The following is a 19,713-nucleotide window of genomic DNA, read 5'->3' as shown; positions in this document are numbered from 1 at the left end:
GAAACGGCTTGACACACCATTGTTGGTGGCGTGGCAATACTGTTACGTCATACCACGCCGATTAGGTTGTGTGACAGCGTTGTCTTGCCACGCCACCAACATCGGCGTGGCCAAAAGATTCAGTTTTAGAAAAATTTTGTCCTGTGATTTAGTAATAAAATTACTTGTTACAAAGGTTTATTTAATAACAAAATTTCAAACAAATACGAGTACCACCGCTTGCTACTCCGCCTGCACGCAGGAGTTACAGGTGCACATTACAGAGCGCTACTGGCAAAATCAATTGGCGGCCCAAACTTGAATTATGGCTATCATTGCCCTTGGAACACCTCCCTCTCCTGCAATTTTACATCCTAAACTTGCCAAAGGCGTACTACCGTATAGAGCTAGAGATCCATTTAGTTTGATGCCAACAAAGTTAGCATTGCCAAAATCATTTGGCGAGAATACAAACAGTTAGCTCAAACACCTACCAAAAAGGCAAAAAATTAGCTTGCCAACTCCTGAAATTGCTAATATTTTGGGGTGGTTTAAAATTACAGTCATCCAAACATGCCACTATTTGCCCATGATTGCTAAGGCAATGCTATTTCATTGATAAAAAATATTATCTCATTCTTTAATGGCTATTTAATGATATAATGTAAAATACTACCATATAGTTGAGAATGTACTTTAGAAATGTCAAACGATAAACTGTTATATAGATATTTTTTTTAAAAATAAAGCGTTGAACCATTCGAAAGTATGCGCGTAGAAAATAGAAATAATCCGAACGAACACAGCCTCATTACTTTCTAACGTTCAGGATTGCTAATTACGCGTGCGCATATTCAGTATTAAGATAAAATGCTTTTAGATGAAAGTATTTAGGTCACAATTAATAGTTACGTATAGTTTAAGTTACAAGTTTATAATTTTAAGTTAAAAGTTCTTTTACGAAAATAGTACTCCCTACGTCCTAAAATGATATTTGAGCGGTGAATATAAACTTATTTTGAGACGAAAAGAAGTCAAGAGTGAAAGAAGTGTGCGCTTAAAAAGCAAGGACATTAAGACAGTATTCTTTTAACTAAATTATTCATTCGATTTTGCGCGTATGTTTTCCAAACTACAAAAGTAGATATTTTTTATAAAAAGTTTTTATATAGAAGTTTATCATTGCATCTTCATAAAGTATATTTTTAATTTTATATTTTTTAATTTATCATTTATTATTAAATGCATATAAAAATAAAATAGTCTTTCATCTTTTATCGGCAAAAGAGAAGACAGCCTAATTAGCAGTTCCATTGTTTGCCACCAAAAATGTTCAGGCGAACAAACAAAAAAAAGGGGTAAATTGCACGCCTTGCAGGCCTGAAGCCCAAGCCCAATAGACTCCGATTCTTCACGAACCTAGCGCTTGGGCCGGGCCTGCACCGCGGTCCGCGAGTAGTGCTGCCTCTTCCAAGTCGCTCTCATGGTCTCTCACCTTCCCAACGAAAACCTGATGAGTCGCGAGGCCACGCCTACGCCGCCGGCCGCCATGGACGCTTCCGCCTCCACTGCACGGTAAGGTTCCCCTTCTCTTCTCTTCTCTATTTCCGAGTCCCCCGCCGCGCCACGATCCGTAACCGCGGTGACCGTGCAGCCGCCTACGGGCCTTCAAGCGGTGGATGCGGGACCACGGCGTCGTCTGCAGCGACGCGCTCCTCCTCGACGTCTCCGAGGCCGCCGCCGGTGGCGGCGGCGTCTATGTGCGCGCGCTCGCCGCGCTTAAGGAGGGGGACCTCGTGGCCACCATTCCGCGTGGTGCGTGCCTGACCCCGCGCACGTCCGGCGCCGCCGGGGCCATCGAGGCCGCCGAGCTCGGTGGGCCCCTCGCGCTCGCCGTCGCCGTCATGTACGAGCGCGCGCGCGGCGCCGAGTCACCGTGGGATGCATACCTGCGCCTTATCCCCGACCGTGAACCCGTTCCGCTCATCTGGCCCGCCGACGAGGCCGAGCGCCTCCTCGCCGGCACTGAGCTCGATAAGGTGAGCCCTTCCGACTGTAAAAGGTTGCTATGCTTCTACGATTTGTATATCCCCTTCTGTCGGTGATGTTTCCATGTTAGGCAATGTAATGGGCTATGTTTAATGCCATATGGCAAGGATGTACTTTCTTGTTGCACAGATTTCATGTTTCATGTTGCGTTCTTGACTACTGTAAGCACTAAAATGACTCTAAAAAGGCAATCTTTTTTCTAGGTAGATAGTGAAGCAAGACAGGCAATTCATTTGTGAGGACTGGAAAGAGTGTATTGAGCCACTCATTTTGTCAGGAGAACTTGAGGTTGGCCCAGATGATTTTAGCCTGGAGAATTATTTCTCTGCTAAGAGTCTTCTTTCGTCAAGGTCCTTCCGAATAGATAGCTATCATGGGTCTGGAATGGTACCCCTGGCTGACCTGTAAGTTACAAGCTACTCATGTAATGACTAATTATATCATTTTGTTTACGTGGTTATTTCGAAATGATTCATCAGGTCTGCACATACATAGGTAATGATGTATGTATGCTACTGATCTTAAGTCTAAGCGTTAATATGGAATGTCCTATCCAATTTGCTTCAGTTTTAACCACAAGACTGGTGGTGAACATGTCCATTTCACTTCAGCGATAGAAACCTCAGACTCAGATAGTGAAGATGGCGAAGATCCAAGCAACACTTCTAGTGATGAACAGTCAACTATAGAAAATTCTGCTGATATCCCTTCAGGTTACATTCACGACCATGTGCATGTATATCATAAACCTTATTTAGACATGTACTTAATTGATTATTAAGCTTCACTCATCATGGTTGTTTTGTTCATACTTAGCAGGAGGTGATGAAGATTTGGAAATGATTGTTGTGAGAGGTGTCAATGCAGGGGAGGAGGTAATTGTGTGCTTACCAACTTCTGTTTGGGTCCACAGGATCACATAATGTATCAGCGGTGGATATCAGTTAGTTTCCTATTTTGAGGCAACTTTAGTCTCCTATTGTTCAACTGTAGGTTTTTAACACATATGGTACCATGGGAAATGCTGCTTTGCTTCATCGATATGGCTTCACAGAGATTGACAACCCATACGACATTGTCAACATTGACCTAGCTCTGGTTACTAAGTGGTGCTCAACCAAGTACTCCCGTCGATACTCAAAAGCAAGGGTATCACTCTGGCATAATCTGGGTTATTCAAGCTGCACTGGCCAAGATGCTGACTACTTTGAGATTTCATATGATGGAGAGCCCCAGCTTGAACTTTTGATCCTCCTTTATGTCATCTCCTTGAAGTCTGATGCTTATGACAAGCTGGCCAGCGTGGCTCATGATCTGATTGGTGACGATGAGGTTGACAGCATTAGTAGTGTGGTTAAGGTGGTCAGAGTAACAAGCCACAAGCAACATCCAGAAATTAACGGGCTTGAAAAACTATCTGATGTGAAGAAGCTATTGCTTAAGGAGAACGTTTGTTCTGCACTTGCATCCCTTGCTGACATGAGGGAGAGCCTCTATGGTTCAGACACTTTAGAAGATGACAGGCAAAAATTGCAGGCATGCTCTTCTGTTAATGAAAGGAATCTCTACCATTCTTTGGTACTGCGGGTGAGCGAGAGAACAATTCTTCATAAATTGAAGAAATATTCTTCTAGCTGGTCAAGGACCAAGAAGAGGAAACATCTCTAGCTTTTTGGGGTAATGACCTGGTACTCAGCATAGCCAGGCTTTAAAATTTTCCAGAACCCAGCTGCAGAGCTGCTTGTAGATTTTGCTTTAGCGACTAACAAGCAGCTGTATTCTTTTCCCATTTTAGATTGGGTAGATTCTTAAAATGGTATATCACCAACTGAATTTACATGAGAAATTTGTTGTTTTGCTAAGCTATGAGCTTTTGTTGCATGCCAGTTCTTTCAGAAATTGACAATATTTTGGATTCATTTCAAGTTGTCACTAGTACACAATCGTGCAAGTCTGCAACAATGTCTGCCTCAGCTTTAGTTATTTGTGGTGATATATTGCATTGACGTGGAACCTCCACAGTTATGCTATTGCAGTAGCAGTCGCCGACATGTAACTGATTTAAGCCTAAATCCACCCATGTACCTGTCTGCCACTCGGCTACTGCACAAGCATTAGTGTAGTAATACAGCGGACTATCTTCGTCATCTGAGCGTTACCGATGATTGGGCTCGTGGCTGCTTCTCAATATAGATATTTTCTAGAGGAGACTAGCTTATAACAATTGTAAGCGAAAAGTTTTATTAGCAATTAAAAATAATTTATGAGTAAAACTTTTGCATATGTGTTATTATTGTTCCAAAAACATATACTGCAAAATAAATTGCTATGAAAACCCCAAATTAACCTCAAAATTAAGTTCTAAAATTTGAATTTTGGCTTATAAACAGTTGCCAAACACAATGAGGCTGTCAGTCTCAACCGGTCGAGTTTTCATAGGAAAAAAATGGTGTTTAACACTTTAACATGATGTATGAATCTATGATCACAGTTTCCACGTTCAAGCGTGCGGAAATAAATGTGATATGTTACCAGCATCATCTCGGGATGGCCACACAACAAACTATTTCAACTTTCTTTTTGAAGGATGTTACACAAGTCAAACATATGTTTGGAGAGCTACATTGTAATACCTTTTTTTGGCAACCTATTTTACGCTACAAAAGGTCGGGCGAAAACACTGATTAAACACCTCAAGAAATATTTGGAACAATCACCAGACTCTTCAAACTATATCTGTTCCATGTTTGCATCCATCAGCCGGAGTTTTTGTATGTACTTCATGGCCTCATGGGCCTAGGTTAAATTTCAGGTATACCTCTTCCAACTTTCAGGTAGGCGCCATTTCCTGTGCCAATAAATGGACACCCTCGACCACGATGGGAATCCAAAACTGTAGTCCAATGGTTCATCAGCCAATCCTCCAATGAACAAAGGTAACCAAACATACCGAGAATCCCTCAAGTCTGATGGATTCCATCTGTCTGCCATGAAGATGAAGGTACCAGGCAAGCCAGGGAGGGGAAGCACAAATGTGCTTTGAGATAAGAATGTTGTCAACCGGAAAAACCTGTTACCTCCAACACATGGGTTGCCCAATGTCTCCCATGGGCCCATGATTGATTCTGCAGCATGTGCTAATGCTCTGTTAGGAGCCCAACCTGAGCAGCCAGAGGTTATCATGTAGTAAGTTCCTTGAAGCTTGAAGACAGCTGGAGCTTCCCTGTGCCGTCTTAGTAATATTCTCCTCATTGCTACTGTGATATTAAGATAATCCTTTGTCAATGGACTGACATGAAGCTCAGTATTGTCGCGAGAAGAGTAGAAAAGGTAAGCCGATCCATCATCATCTTTGAAGATTGTCATGTCTCTACTTTCAAATCCATGTGGACGAAAGCTGTAGAGGTAGGAGAAAGGCCCGGTGGGAGAGTTGCTGACAGCAACACCAACAGATGCTTTGGTGTAGTTCGCATCGTCAATATGCATCCACATAACATATTGTCTACTACGATCATTATATATCACCTTAGGTCTCTCAAGCACCTTGGATTTATGAAGGTCATGATTGGCGTTATTAGGTTCTCCAGGAAGCACAACTCCTTCATTAGTCCATGTCCATAGGTCCTTTGATGAGTAGCAGCTTACCCCAATAATGTCAACCTGGAAAATTGTGAAGACAAGCACTTATCGGTATATATACATACTTAAGAAGCAATCACCAACAGACTTATCTAACAGCCATTGTCGTACTGTTTTTATATCAGAACAAACTGCTTAGATAACCCTCACAGAACCAAGGCAGATATTATACTATATAATATATACTAACCCGATGAGTCGCCTTGGGGTGAGCTTGGTAGGTTGGCCCGTCTTTGTTTTCTCCATACCAATAGTATTTGGCTGTGATGTGATCATACAGAATACCACCCCCATGGGCTTGAATGGCATGTCCATCAGTATCCAGCCATACCCTACCGGGATAGAAATACATACTGTCATTTCCACCTTTTGTAGGGTTCACCGCAGTTCTTTCATCAGGGAAGAACAAGGCATGTATTGCTGATGACTCATCTAGATATTGGTCAATAACCTTTGGAGCCTTGCGAGGCCCCCGCCGTTTCACTGCACGAGGATTAACCTTGTGAGGAGGTGGCATGCGGAAATGCTCCTCCTCAATCTCTTCTAACTCTCTGGTAGCAGATAGGTGTCTGAAATAAATATGGTTCTGCCTAGTGTCTGCTTGACGGACAATGGAAAAGAAGCAGACAACGAGGGCAACTCCCACCAAGCTCCATACAATAAAAGACAAGGAAGATCGGCATCCTGCATCAAAGTTCAGAGAAGATGATTTTCGTTGTTTGTTCCTCATCTTCGTTCCCCCCTTACTAATCTTCATAAGAAAGCTGCAGTAATAATCCGTTGTGGATTTAATCCATATGAAAATGGAAATGGAACTAATCATACAAGCCAATTCAAATACATTTAAGCAAAAATAAAGCAATGTTTACATGTCAGGAGAAAAACCATGAAAACAGTTTGGAACAGGACAAGAAGAAAGCCTTCAAGTGTAGAACAATAGTTAAACACTAGGTTGACCTATCAGCAAGTGTTTTGATTTGTGCTGAAATATGTTGTTTGATGCAAGAATTGACTCAGAACTAACCTAAACAATCGATCTCATAAATTGGTCTTTTAATAAGTTCATTTTTATCATGCTTAACAAAGAAAGTAACAAACTGCACAGCTACCAGCATAGTACTCTGAAATTGGGTGACTGAAGAACTTAACTATGCTACTAATCATTGTCAGGTTATAAATGTTGTTTAAAAAAAATACAAGTCCCCATCGATTGGCTGTTTGGCAAGTTCAATTTTCAGCATGCTACAACAGAAGTCAAAACAGCACTGTGAAATAGGGTAACCGAATTATGCTGCTAATCATTGTAAGTTGTAACTGGATCACACCGTGAACTAGTTTCCTGCAGCAGGGATAGCTAGGGATACAGCAAAAATAAATCGAATGGAGCACGAGAACGGGTACAAGAGCTCACCAAACAAGCGAACCATCCGGAATCTATCTCGCCAAGCTCCTACAGCAGCACGATCCTGTGATCCCTGCGTGCCGCCGGCTACCTTCACACACAGCAGCGAAGAAGGAAACCATCATTAGAAAAGCGCAACCCAAGCTGTGGCCATCGATTCAACTAGCCTCCAGTACCGCAATGTGTTCGAGCTCCGAACTAGAGCAGCTGATTCAACCGACCAAATACGCTCCCCCCCCCCCCCCCCAACCCCTTCCCCAGATCCCTCCCTGCGCGCGCAACGGCAGCGGGCAGCGGCGGATCTGGGCAAGCAAGACGCGCGGCGCGGCGGCGGGCGCTTGCCGTGGGGGCGAAGGGGTGGGGGTGGGTTTGACGCGCCCTGGGCTTCCCCGGAGAGCAAGTGGGGTTGTTGCTGAGGTCACGGTCTACGGCTGCGCTGGTGTAGTTGGACGGAAGGGAGTAGGGGAGACGAGCGAGGGACGGCGGCAGGTGGGGAAGGCCTAACGGATGACGAGACCGAAAATGGGTAAGCGGCGAGGTTTCTGTCCGGCTGTGGTGGGCCGGTGACCAGTGTGACTCGTGTTTATCCTTGTCTTTTTTTTATAAGTTAAAATTTAATTTTTTTATTTTAAATTTAGAGTTGATAAGAAAATTTTATTTATACTTTTTTAAATATGGCATTTGACATTTGCAGATATGTTATTTGGTTTCTTTCCTCGTTATGCTCCCCATTTATATTCTTTATATTGTTTAGATTAATTTTAAAATATAAGTTGTTTTTTCATCTATCTTCTTATTTCAACCAATTCTAACTGTACTTTGTCAATTTCTTTTACCATCTTATTTCATATTTTCATGTACTTTCCTAAGACGAAGATCATATCTGTGTTTAGCTAAGTTTTTAATTGTTCGGATGCCAACAAAGCATAAGAGCTAGTACCTCCTGCGGTATAGTTCTCGGTTTATGCATAGGTCATAGGAAATATTATCGTTAGTCCAACCCTGATCATATCTTTTACTATGTTAGCGTGTAATGTATTTTTTGGTATATGATAGTTTCTTAGTCTAGTTACTATTGTTGGTGTCCACCGAGTATTTTTTTTATTGACAAATCATGGTAAAAGATGTGTATATAGTGCACTAATATACCGAGCGATGTTTCTTCACCAACGCTCCTATTCATGGGTTGGCTGGCCTATCCAACCCGCCTCGACTTCAAAGACATGAAAAACAGAAAAAAAAACTTATAAAACATGATAAAACCTAACCTGACCCAAGAACACTCGATCTTCGGGTTAGGTTTGAGTGAACAATTAAGCAATATGTCAGCTCAAACCTATATTTTTCGATAAGATTTTTTCAAACCCAACCAGAAGCTACGCTTGACCCGACATTTGAATATGTCTATAACCTTATCGATGAATAAGTGTTAGGCTAGCCTTGGTCCGCCCAGCTACCTTATATATAACTATGGTCAATTTTTTTGCTTAGACAAAACAGGACATATTTCCTCCTTAAAAGGAGCCTCTTTGAAATGCGAAAAACATGTGAGAAATATCATCCTTGAATGCTCAATTCAATGTAAAATAATCGTGGGAATTAAGCACAATATATGCATCTCGCTTGCCTAGATTTAAGTCCTTGGTTTGAATATATTTATGTAGATCTTTCATCGGTTAATTTTGGATCCTATTACCAGATCTAATAAAATAAAAGCACACACTTCGTATGAGTCCAGACCACCTCCTTTTCAAATGCTAGAAATTTGTACAGAACATAATGGGGAGAGCACCCTTGGTGTGAGTCTGCCCCACATTTCAACCTCCATCCAGGTAAATCCTAGAGCTTCCCGGCTAATTATAAAAGGGAAAAAGAGTATATAATGAGAGTGCACACTTGGTGTGTGCGACACTAAATAACATGCGAGTTTATTGATGCTGAATGACAACCTTTAGGCCCACCTATATCTTTAACTATATATATGTTGACCCAAACGATATAGTTAGTGTGATCGTTTGTCTTATTTAGGAAAGAGCCAAACGATATATTGTAAATAAAAAATTAAATATAAATTTTATATATGTGTTCTTAGCGATCTAAAAGCTCATGCTAAAAAATAAATAATGATGAAAAAACCTAAAAATCAACTCCAAAATTAAGGTTGAAAATTTAAAGTTTATTATATAAGAATAAGCAAAAGTAAAAAGAAGAGACCGTTAATCCCCATGATTATTTAATTATCGATGTTTTTAGGTGGTGTCTTAACATTGCAACTTTTAAACCAGCAAATCCTCACCTTTTATCTTGAGTTTGAAGATTTAGTATTCAATCCGAGCAATTTTACCATCACGACAAATGCAACTACAGGCATCATAAGTTTTAGTATAAAAATCTAATACTATCATGTCATGCGTTCTTTTGCACCAGATTATTCATCAGTTTTTAAGTGCGTGTTTTGGACTGCTAAACGGTGTATTTTTATAAAAATATCCTATATAAAAGTTTATCATTTTCTTTGTAGGGTAGATTTTCAATTTATAGTAGCTAATTTTATCATCTATATATAGAATTAAATAGATTTTAAAAAATTAGATAATCTTTCATATTTCATACTCAATCAACAAATGTACTTATGTTTATAGAGCCCCAAAATTTTTCATATGCAAACCATATTGGATAGCCACACTGTAATATTCCTTGTTCCATCTCATTATTATTTTTCATGTGCAAATTAAAAACCTAAATACCAAAATACACCGATCGATGGTTTGTTACTACGGAACTGGAGCGTAATAGGCGTGCGGCGGCCAGTACAAGCGAAGCTCCATCTTGTACGTCTGCGTCGACGGTCCACGCGAGCGCACCGGCGACGACCGGACGTAGCCCACGGCGTAGGCGAAGTCGCCGGTGCCACCGACCACCGGGTAGACTGATGGCTGAGTGATGTTGCGCGTGCCCCCGAGGACTGACACGGAGCCCCGGTAGCCACGGTGGCGGACCGTGATCTTGGCCAGCGACAGGCTCCTCCGGCCGTCCTCGCCGTCGAAGCTCGTGGAGATGGAGCTTCCCTCCGCCACGCCGGCCACCCGGGAGGAGCTGTCGGCGCGCACCGTCAGGTTGTCGCGGAAGACGTACATGCTGCCGAAGGGCCACCTGTCCTCGGAGGGCTCCCCGGCGTCTCTGACTCCCGCGGCGGCGGGGGCGGCGGCGTCGACCCCGGGGACGACGACGTAGCCGGTCCTGTTCATGGTCTCCTGCTGGTACAGGGTGAAGCTGACCGTCTTGTCGTGGACGTCTTTGCTTATGATCTTTCTACGCGACGACGGCGACGGCGACGGCGACGCTGCTGCCACCGCAAGCTGGAGCTGGCACCGCAGCAACTGGTGCACAGAGCCAGAGGTGATCAGAACCAGGAGAAGAGCCAAGCTCGTAGCTTTGGTGTTGGTAGCTGACATGTCTGTTCACTAGCTCTCCGTCTTTGGCTCCTTGTCTACTGAAACCGAGAGAGGAAGAGAAAAACTGAAGCAAAATTTGAACCAGGTGGTGCTAACTGCTATGTACTAGTCATTTGGAAAAACTGAATGGAGCTGTGGATCTACCAAACCATATTGGATCCCTCAAACCGATCAAGCCTCCAATCTCATCTTTGGCTATTTGTCTACATCACCACTAACTTTGATAGCTTTTCATAAGCTATTTATAAACGAATAATATTTAACTAGTACGGTGGCCTGCACATATTGCACGGCTAGCATCATTATAAATTGTAGCTATACAGTGCCTTTAATTACTTTTTAGTTGTTGATTCGAAATTTTACATCTTTTCAAATTGTATTTATAGATGGACTCTTCCTCAATATCAATTATTTTAAATTTTTTAATCCGGGATTTATTTAAGCATGGACTCTTTTATTTTTCTTTATTTTAATTCCAAAATTGTATTTCTAATCCGATTCTTTTTAACCGGAATTTTTAAATTGTATTTACATATAGACTTTCCCCTCAATATCAATTATTTTAACTTTTTTAATCAGGATCTGAATTTTTTTAGACTGTATTTACGCATGGACTCTTTTTAATTCCTAAATTATAGTTCTAAGCTAGTTCGTTTAAATTTTATATCTTTCTAAATTGTATTATAGATGGATTCTTCCCTCAATATCAATTATTTTAAAATTTTTAATTGAGATTTGAATTTTTCTAAACTAAATTTACGCATGGACTTTTTTCTTTATTTTTAATTCCTAAATTGTATTTCTAATCTGGTTCTTTTAAAATTTTAGATCTTTTCAAATTATATTTATAGATGGGCTCTTCCCTCAACATCAATTATTTTAAAATTTTTAATCAAGATTTGAATTTTTCTAAACTGTATTTACATATGGACTTTTTTATTTATTTTAATTCCTAATTTGTATTTCTAATCTTGTTCTTTTTAAATTTTAGATCTTTCCAAATTATATTTATAGATGCACTCTTCCCTCGACATCAATTATTTTAAAATTTTTAATTGAGATTTGAATTTTTTAAAACTGTATTTACACATGGACTCTTCTTTATTTTTCTTTATTTTTAATTTCTATATTGTATCTCTAATCTGATTCTTTTTAATCAAAAATTTAGATGTTTCTAAATTATATTTATAGTGTCAATTGTGATAATAGCTCTTTCTGCCTTTTTTTTTTTATTATTCGCCGGGGCCAAGCCAAGGCGGCAGGCAGGCACGCACGCAGGCGGGGTGAGGCGAGGAGGAGGAGGAGCTCATCGTCCGTCCGTGCACGGTTGGCAGTTTTTTTCAACTTTTTGTTACTCTCTTGTAGATGTCCGATTTAGAAAATATACTTTTTCTTTTTTCTTCTATTTTCCATCAATTAATTTTAAAATTTTTAGCATCAATCTAAACCGTTATAATCTGGATCCACCATGATCTAACGGTATGTATTTTTCTCTTTTTCTTCGATTAACGTGGTAATTTCTAGCCGATGAAAGACAACGTGAGCCTCCTTTTTCTATTGCTTTATATACATAATAGATAGATAGATTTTCCAAAATAAGCACTTTTGCTTCAACCATCCTATCACCTAATTAGAAAACGCATTGCTATCGTAACGCAACTAGATTTTTCATAATATAACGCTCGATCGGTACACCATTGATATTTCACTTTGCTATTGATCAAATGTTTGACCTTTTATTTTTCTGTCAAACCCACACAATGCATAGGGTGTTGGGAGGACGTGTATAGGATTTTTGGCTTACGTGCATGTCTTCAGATTATTATCTAACAGCGATGATCGGATTTAATTAATGGAATTAAAATTTTTAAACATTTGATCGCTAGACGGACCTTATATTTTACCACTCAACCGCTAAATCGCACCAGGCCGTCGCTACAGTGCCCAGCACGGGAGCAATGCACTGGGTCTCAAATGAGAAAATTGCTAAGTCGTCACTCTAAAGATTTTTGCAAAATTTACTATGGGGCATCCAAAATACACGTAATTAGTCAGTAGGCACCGTAAGATTGTGGGTTTATTACAGGACATATGCTCCAATCATTATTTTATTATTTTTAGAGTAAAGCATGTGAGAAAATTTTTAAAATATCAAAAATGCCTTCGATGATCATCATATTGTCTTGACTGGGTCCAGTCGAAGCCCACCCAGTTAGTCTACCACTACCCTGCACCGGGAGCCCCCGATCTGGCGATGAAGACCAAAGAGCCCCTGGAGTAAGCTGGGTTCGGGCAATCGGGCCGGTGACGGAGGACCACAGCCGCGGGCTGGAACACGGCGCGTGGGTGCCGCTGATGTTCATGTACCCGGAGGCGAACGTCCCGGTGTGCCAGCTCTCCCTGCAGACACTGGCCGCGACGGCGCGTACCACTACGAGCTCGGCAGGGCGCTGGCGCCGCTTCGCGACGACGGCGTCCGTCCTCATCCTCGGCTCCGGGCCGGAGCGCCACGCACAACCTCAGCTTCATGGCGCCGCGCCGGTGCCGCAATGGGCGTCGGAGTTCGATGAGACTGGCTGCAGGAGGCCCTCCGCCCTCCTCGGCGGGAGGCACGACGACGTGAAGCTGTACGGGGAGAAGGCGCCACACGGCAGGATGGCGCGCGCACCCGTCGCCGGACCACTTCTACCCGCTCCACGCCGCGCTCGGCGCCGCCGGGGAGGGGGCCAAGGCGGAGCTGATCCAACTCGACGCTCTCCCACTCGACGCTCTCCCACGCGTCGTACCGCTTCACCACGACCACCACGAAGGAGGCAGGAACAAATACCACCAATCAAGACGCGCAGGTCGTCGCCGCATGCAAACGTGTGGATCTACCACTGCTTGCATGACCGCCATTCTACCCCCGAACAATAATCCCCGTGGGGCTCTACGTTGATATGAACGTAGACGTGTGTTCGTACGTGTTTGTACTGTAATTGTGTTTCTCGATCGGGGCCTTGTCTTTGCCTCTTTGGGGCTGTCGTTTGCAATAAGCTCGGTTTTGTGCCTGTGGTGTTGGCATCTCTACGTTAACTGCTGCTCTTATTTGGACCCAAACTGGCCCATCCAACCCACACTTGGCGTTCAATTCTCTACCTTCGTGAGTCCTGACTGACCCAAACCTCGGTTGTAGTCAAAGGGTTTTTTTTTTTCTGCTTTCTACTATTTATATGACCATCTAAGAAGACAGAGAACAGATCTATCTAGAATATTCTTAAAAATTATGCTCTAAAATTTAAAATTCAAAGTTGATTTAGATAGATTATTATTGAGCGGATACACTTGATTGTAGATATAAATTAAATATTTAAAAATAAAAATATCGTAAAACGAGTTATCTAAGCAATATGATAGAAATTTTTTGAGAAAATGTATTTTTCAAAGCATGGAGCAAATACTCCCTGTAGTTTGGTAATTCATGTTATTTTAGACAATGATATGGTAACAAACTTTGATTTTCTATTATAATATATACAAAATAAAAAGCTGTTTAATTTTGTTGCAATATTTTTAAGACACATTTATATTTATTATCCTAATATGTTCAAACTAAATGTTTTAAAAGTTTGATCTTAATCTTGTACAAAACAATATGAATTGTTAAACCGGAGGAAGTGGCCCAATTCAACAATGCAGCAAATAGATTAAAAAGTACATAATATAGTCCAGCAACAACCCTAAAGTTGTTGAATTTTTTTTTATTTGAAGTGGAGTATTGTCCCAAAAACATGAATTCTCCGGTTTCCGTGTCCAACGTTTAACCATTCGTCTTATTTGAAAAATTTTCAGGAAATTAGAAAAAAATTAGTCACACGTAAAGTACTATTTATGATTTATCATCTAATAAAAATAAAAATATCAATCGCAAAAAAATTTGAATAAGACAGTAAAAAATTGAAGGTAAAAAATAAAAAATTGGTTTATTTTGGGACGGAGGGAGCAGGTGATAAGGGACTTCCCATGTAGCTCAATAGTGATTGCTTGTTATTTCTCATTATCAATTATGAATTATAGCTGACATATTTCCAATAATTTGAACGATGTATTTCGTGAAACATTTTTCTATGTAAGAGTTCCTCATGCAACTTTTTCTTTAACATTTTTTTAAAATTTATATTAGTTAATTTAGTTATTTATACCCTGCTAGAGTTATTACAAAATCAGATGATATGAAAAATCTCATGATCGGAGAACCGGCCTCGGTCTTATGCTTACTTTACTTGCATTGGAGTATGTTATAATAATCTGCAGATGAGCTGGCTGCTACAGTTCACCCAAAAAATGGGGGCTGCAACGCAAGGCCTCAAACACTGTAGTCCAATAAACCGTTGCAATATCATCCCAGCTTGCTTAATAGTACCTCCGTCCTATAATAACTTTATTTTTTATTTTTTCGTGTCTAACGTTTGACTATTCGTCTTATTTGAAAAATTTGTATAAAAAATTTAAAAAATTAGTCACGCATAAAGTAATATTTATATTTTATCATCCAGTAAGAATAAAAATATTAATCGCATAAAATTTCAAATAAAACGAAGAGTCGTATAAAAAAATAAAAAATGATTTTATTTTGGGACGGAGTTAGGACTCCGATAACATTGTAGGCGGTTAGAAATGCAACGCTGCAACAGTAACACCAGTATGGACGTCACATATCAGCCTTCCATTCTCCTAAAAAATTACAACAACGTGGCAGGTCCAACTCAAAGACTTTTATAGGTGAGTTTGAGATAGTTGAAAGAAAATAAAAAAATATCGATTAGTTTAAACTTATAAACTAGATTAATATTAAATTAACTTTTTCCATATCTTTTAAAAAAATGTATCGCTTAACCATTAAAGAAGTTTTTTTCCTGAACTATTCTTACAAATAGTTTTTTTAACTTTGTACAAGCTAATTTCATCGTTTCACCGTTAAATAACTATAAAAACTTAGATAATTTTTCGTCTTTCATCAATAATCTTTAAAAGAACACCGCCTAAGAAATAAGAATTAAATCTTTATTTTAAAAAAAATTGTCTCACGAAAGAAACTCGCGCCAAATCCGCCTTCTCCTTTGTGACGCGCATCCCACGAAGTACGCCTTCTCACGTCACTGCTTACACGCGATTCAGGTCCAAATGAGGCGAGGCCTGGGGTCTAGAGACCCGTCGAGTCGTCGACCAACCAAAGTTACCAAACGCTTCTCCCAAAAAAAAAAAAGGGAAAAAAAAAAAGAACGATCGTTTCCTCCAGCAACGCACGCACCGCGCGCGCGGCGGAGGCGCGCGTATAAGGGGAGGAAGGATGGGGCAGAGGCAAGCCAAACCCAATCCGGCCGCGGGCCACGCGCGCGCCACCACGCCGACGCCGACGCCGACGCCGACGCGGCAAGAGCAGCGTAGCGGTCCAGAAACCGAGGGGAGGAGGGGGAGGGGCGCCGCGGCGGAGGCCATGGACACCTTCTTCCTGTCGCACGGCTCGCCCACGCTCTCCATCGACGACACGATCCCGGCGCGGCAATTCTTCAAGTCGTGGTTGCCGGCGGCGGTGGCCGGCGCCGAGCCGCCGCGGGCCATCCTCGTCGTGTCGGGCCACTGGGAGACGGCCACGCCGACGGTCAACGTCATCCGCGGCAACAACGACACCATCCACGACTTCTATGGCTTCCCCAAGCCCATGTACCAGGTCATTCTGCCTCCCCTGAATCCCTCTCGTCGTATCAGATATTCAGATATGGCCATAAAGTATAGTGTTTGTTCCGACAGATCGCCAAAATTGGACCTCGGTTCTTGGTTTCTTGGTTCGAACCTTTTATTTGGTTTGGTTGCCAGTTCTTCGCTTGTTTTTAGGATTGGGTATATTGGGATATCATGGTACAAGGGAAGGCGTCAAATTTGGATGGTTGTCCGAGTTTTGCTTCCAAATCGAGCAGATTGACTAGGAAAAAAAATCGATATTTTTGTCTTGATTCGGAAAACCCCATTGCATGATTGTTGAAACCTGGTTAAGTTGGCAGGTTGTCTGAACTTACCTGTGGGTAGCACCATAGCAGTATGTTTAGTACCATTTCTCTGCTGGTTCATAGTTGGAGATTATTTTTCCTTATAGTTTATACAGTACTATATTACGTATACGGATAGTTAGGAATCTCGTGTTGCATGTTTTTATATCATGTGGGACTGCATGGAGCGAAAATAAAGACTAATTATAAAACATGATATGCACCTATGAATCCTTTATGCTAGTGAATTTTTTTTATCAAAATTATGCTAGTGAAATGCTACTTCGGTTCGTTAATATTTATCGTTTTAAAAAACATGGCCTTCAAAAAATAACTTTGACGGTTACTCTTTATTATAATATATATCAATATAAATGTGATTTTCTTGAATTATATTTAAGATTATCCATACGTAGTCTTCCTGTTTATAAAGTAAATATTTTAAATATTATTTGTATTCAAAGTTCTAAAGTTCGATATTTGTTTTATCTGAAACAATAAGAATTAGTATGAAATTGAAGGTAGTGCATCTCCCATTGCATGACTGCGTCTTATGCTAATTAAAACCTACTAGTGGGGTCCTACCACTCTAATATGTAGGAAGAGATGCCAAATTATAATATGCAAAAGTTTACCTAATCTGAGTTTCCACCAACCGCAGCATCCCATCTTATGCAGTGTGAGTACTATTAAAGGCCTCGCTTGCCTCTGATGGAATGTCTGTGCGCATACCAAACTACTCCACCCGTCCTAAAATAAACCAATTTTTCACTTTTTACCTATAATTTTTGACTCTTCGTCTTATTTAAATTTTTTTATGATTGATATTTTTGTTTTTATTATATGATAAATCATAAATAATACTTTACGTGTGACTAATTTTTTTCTAATTTCTTAAAAAAATTTTAAATGAGACAGATGGTCAAACGTTGGACACGTAAACTGGAAAATTGATTTTTTTTTGGACAGAAAGAGTACGTAGGTGAAGTGCCCTTGTCACTAGCATATGCACGCTGGACCGGGATCCGCTGCCACTGACACATGGGATCCACCCTCCTATGGGTTCACGTGTCACCGGCAGTAATTTATACGGTAGTACCTCTGTTTTATATTATAAGACTTTTTAGTGTAATTGATAGATTTAAATAAGGCTAGAAAGTCTTACGTTATTAAACGGTGAAATTACGATCGTAGCTCCTGCTTGGTCACTTAGAAAGGATTTTGCTGTGAGAGCTGTGCGTCTAAAAATGGCTATTGAATTAGGTTTTTCAGAACTGTGTTTAGTACAGTTTTTACACCAGAAGAAAGTTGTGGATGCTGCTACGGGATAAGACTGCCAAGGTTAACCTTTTTACCTCCATATTTTGAAGCCAGTCTAATAATGGAGCTTTGTTACTGCTAATTTGGGTGAACCTGTTTTTAATGAAACCACACCCAACGAAGTTGCTGTCATCACCTTAAAGACTTGATTACTCATCTTATTCGTCCTTTTCGTCAAAGGAAAGTTGCTGCAGTCGTGTGGTTGTTGAAACAAGAAGGATTCATTGGCTTACACTAACGTTTCAACATAAATATTTCGTCTACTAGTATTAAACATATTTGAAATCTATTCAGCTCAAAAGGATGCCTCACGCGGGAAACATTTTTTAGCACACGGGTGTAGGTACACGCGTGTGTTTGCATGCCATCTAAATAGTTATCAAAAAATATAAAAAAATTGATAAGATAGATTAATATGGTTTATATCACTCCACAAACATGCAAGTTTAAATTCAACTTCTATAAGTTGTAGAAAAAAAAAAAACAAAACTGAAACTAGGTATATGCATATTCATAATTGTTTTTGTTATTTTTACTACAACTTGTAGAAGTTGAATTTAAACTTGCATGTTGGTGAAGTGATATAACTCATATTAAACTATCTTGTTAATTTTTTCATAATTTTTTATGACTATTTAGATGACATGTAAATAACAGGTATACATAAGCCCGTGTGCTAAAAAACTGCTTTCTGCATCATGCATGTAAAAGATCATGAAATGGTGGACAACTGCACCATTTGATATGTGGATATACAAGTTTTTATGAACAAAAATCTGATCATAATGCATTGCGTCAGTATCTGACACTACTGAGTAATGGGGGAAGTGCAGTCAGTATTGGACCATACTGAATAACGGCACGGCATGCGTGCAGCTGAAGTACCCAGCGCCGGGCGCCCCTGATGTGGCGATGAAGACGAAACAACTCTTGGAGCAAAACGGGTTCGGGCCGGTGAAGGAAGACCACAGCCGCGGGCTGGACCACGGCGCGTGGGTGCCGCTGATGCTCATGTACCCGGAGGCGAACGTGCCGGTGTGCCAGCTCTCCCTGCAGGCCGGCCGCGACGGCGCGTACCACTACGAGCTGGGCAAGGCGCTGGCGCCGCTCCGGGGCGACGGCGTCCTCATCCTCGGCTCCGGGAGCGCCACGCACAACCTCCGCAGGATGGGGCCCGACGGCACGCCGGTGCCGCGGTGGGCGGCGGAGTTCGACGGCTGGATGCAGGAGGCGCTCCTCGGCGGGAGGCACGACGACGTGAAGCGGTGCGAGGAGAAGGCGCCGCACGGCAGGGTGGCGCACCCGTCGCCGGACCACCTCTACCCGCTGCACGTCGCGCTCGGCGCCGCCGGGGAGGCGGCCAAGGCGGAGCTGATCCACCACAGCTGGACCAACGCCACGCTCTCCTACGCGTCGTACCGCTTCACCACCGCCGCCGACAGCTAAACCTCCGGCGCCGGCGTGCCGCTCGCCGCGTGCAGACGTGTATCTGGCTGTAAAATACTCCAATTTGTATCTCGAACAATAACGCGCGTGTGCTTGTCTGTATTTTTGTAACCTTGGTTTGGGCCGTGACCCAGCCTATGTTGTTCACATCTCTGCGTTAAATTTGCTGTTCTTTGAACCCAAACTGGCCCATCCAGCCCAGCACTAGGCTTTCAGCTTTGTCACTGAACCACCGCTACCCATACAGCGACATGTGAGCCTGCTTGGCTGTTTTGGACAAGCACACGGCACATACATATCCATACATTGGAGGCAGGCAGCTTACAGGGTGTACGTAATGTTGATGGTTTTGGAACAGCACATCACTCTCTCTCTCTCTCTCATGGCTTCCGGCCGG

At 41.6% G+C, this 19,713-nt stretch overlaps 4 protein-coding genes and 1 pseudogene across 4 annotated transcripts; 3 read left to right on the top strand and 2 right to left on the bottom strand.

The window, feature by feature from the left end:
• The first annotated feature begins 1,499 nt into the window (after positions 1-1,499).
• On the top strand, positions 1,500-4,118 carry LOC102708305 (ribosomal lysine N-methyltransferase 3). The gene is made up of 6 exons (XM_040527118.1): positions 1,500-1,554; positions 1,634-2,018; positions 2,236-2,432; positions 2,596-2,741; positions 2,848-2,903; positions 3,022-4,118. Exons 1-6 carry the CDS (start codon positions 1,529-1,531, stop codon positions 3,694-3,696), a joined length of 1,485 nt encoding a protein of 494 aa, XP_040383052.1. The 5' UTR covers positions 1,500-1,528; the 3' UTR covers positions 3,697-4,118.
• A 483-nt stretch (positions 4,119-4,601) lies between these two features.
• LOC102718127 lies at positions 4,602-8,897 on the bottom strand. The gene is made up of 5 exons (XM_006645056.3): positions 8,884-8,897; positions 7,246-7,276; positions 7,079-7,160; positions 5,858-6,351; positions 4,602-5,688 (listed from the first exon to the last, which is right to left on the bottom strand). Exons 1-5 carry the CDS (start codon positions 8,895-8,897, stop codon positions 4,837-4,839), a joined length of 1,473 nt encoding a protein of 490 aa, XP_006645119.2. The 3' UTR covers positions 4,602-4,836.
• An 825-nt stretch (positions 8,898-9,722) lies between these two features.
• On the bottom strand, positions 9,723-10,729 carry LOC102708025. Its single transcript, XM_006646468.2, has 2 exons — positions 10,669-10,729; positions 9,723-10,559 (listed from the first exon to the last, which is right to left on the bottom strand). The coding sequence occupies exon 2, from the start codon at positions 10,522-10,524 to the stop codon at positions 9,844-9,846; it is 681 nt and encodes a 226-aa protein (XP_006646531.1). The 5' UTR covers positions 10,525-10,559; positions 10,669-10,729; the 3' UTR covers positions 9,723-9,843.
• Positions 10,730-12,482: 1,753 nt separating this feature from the next.
• On the top strand, positions 12,483-13,415 carry LOC102707740 (annotated as a pseudogene).
• Positions 13,416-15,743: 2,328 nt separating this feature from the next.
• LOC102707459 (extradiol ring-cleavage dioxygenase-like) lies at positions 15,744-19,500 on the top strand. Its single transcript, XM_006646467.3, has 2 exons — positions 15,744-16,234; positions 18,747-19,500. The coding sequence occupies exons 1-2, from the start codon at positions 15,854-15,856 to the stop codon at positions 19,314-19,316; spliced, it is 951 nt and encodes a 316-aa protein (XP_006646530.2). The 5' UTR covers positions 15,744-15,853; the 3' UTR covers positions 19,317-19,500.
• The last annotated feature ends 213 nt before the right edge of the window (positions 19,501-19,713 follow it).

Source organism: Oryza brachyantha, chromosome 1 (genome assembly GCF_000231095.2).
Source record: "Oryza brachyantha chromosome 1, ObraRS2, whole genome shotgun sequence".
NCBI lineage: Eukaryota > Viridiplantae > Streptophyta > Magnoliopsida > Poales > Poaceae > Oryza > Oryza brachyantha.
This window is presented reverse-complemented; position numbering and strand designations above follow the sequence as displayed.

Coding starts and splice junctions, on each gene's coding strand:
- LOC102708305 (XM_040527118.1), top strand. CDS start 1,529: ATGGACGCTTCCGCCTCCACTGCACG. Junction 1,555..1,633: donor GCTTCCGCCTCCACTGCACG/GTAAGGTTCCCC, acceptor GTGACCGTGCAG/CCGCCTACGGGCCTTCAAGC. Junction 2,433..2,595: donor ATGGTACCCCTGGCTGACCT/GTAAGTTACAAG, acceptor AATTTGCTTCAG/TTTTAACCACAAGACTGGTG.
- LOC102718127 (XM_006645056.3), bottom strand. Junction 6,352..7,078: donor CCGGATGGTTCGCTTGTTTG/GTGAGCTCTTGT, acceptor ACTTTGATGCAG/GATGCCGATCTTCCTTGTCT. Junction 5,689..5,857: donor ACCCCAAGGCGACTCATCGG/GTTAGTATATAT, acceptor ACAATTTTCCAG/GTTGACATTATTGGGGTAAG.
- LOC102708025 (XM_006646468.2), bottom strand. CDS start 10,524: ATGTCAGCTACCAACACCAAAGCTACGAGCTTGGCTCTTCTCCTGGTT.
- LOC102707459 (XM_006646467.3), top strand. CDS start 15,854: ATGGGGCAGAGGCAAGCCAAACCCAATCCGGCCGCGGGCCACGCGCGC. Junction 16,235..18,746: donor TCCCCAAGCCCATGTACCAG/GTCATTCTGCCT, acceptor GCATGCGTGCAG/CTGAAGTACCCAGCGCCGGG.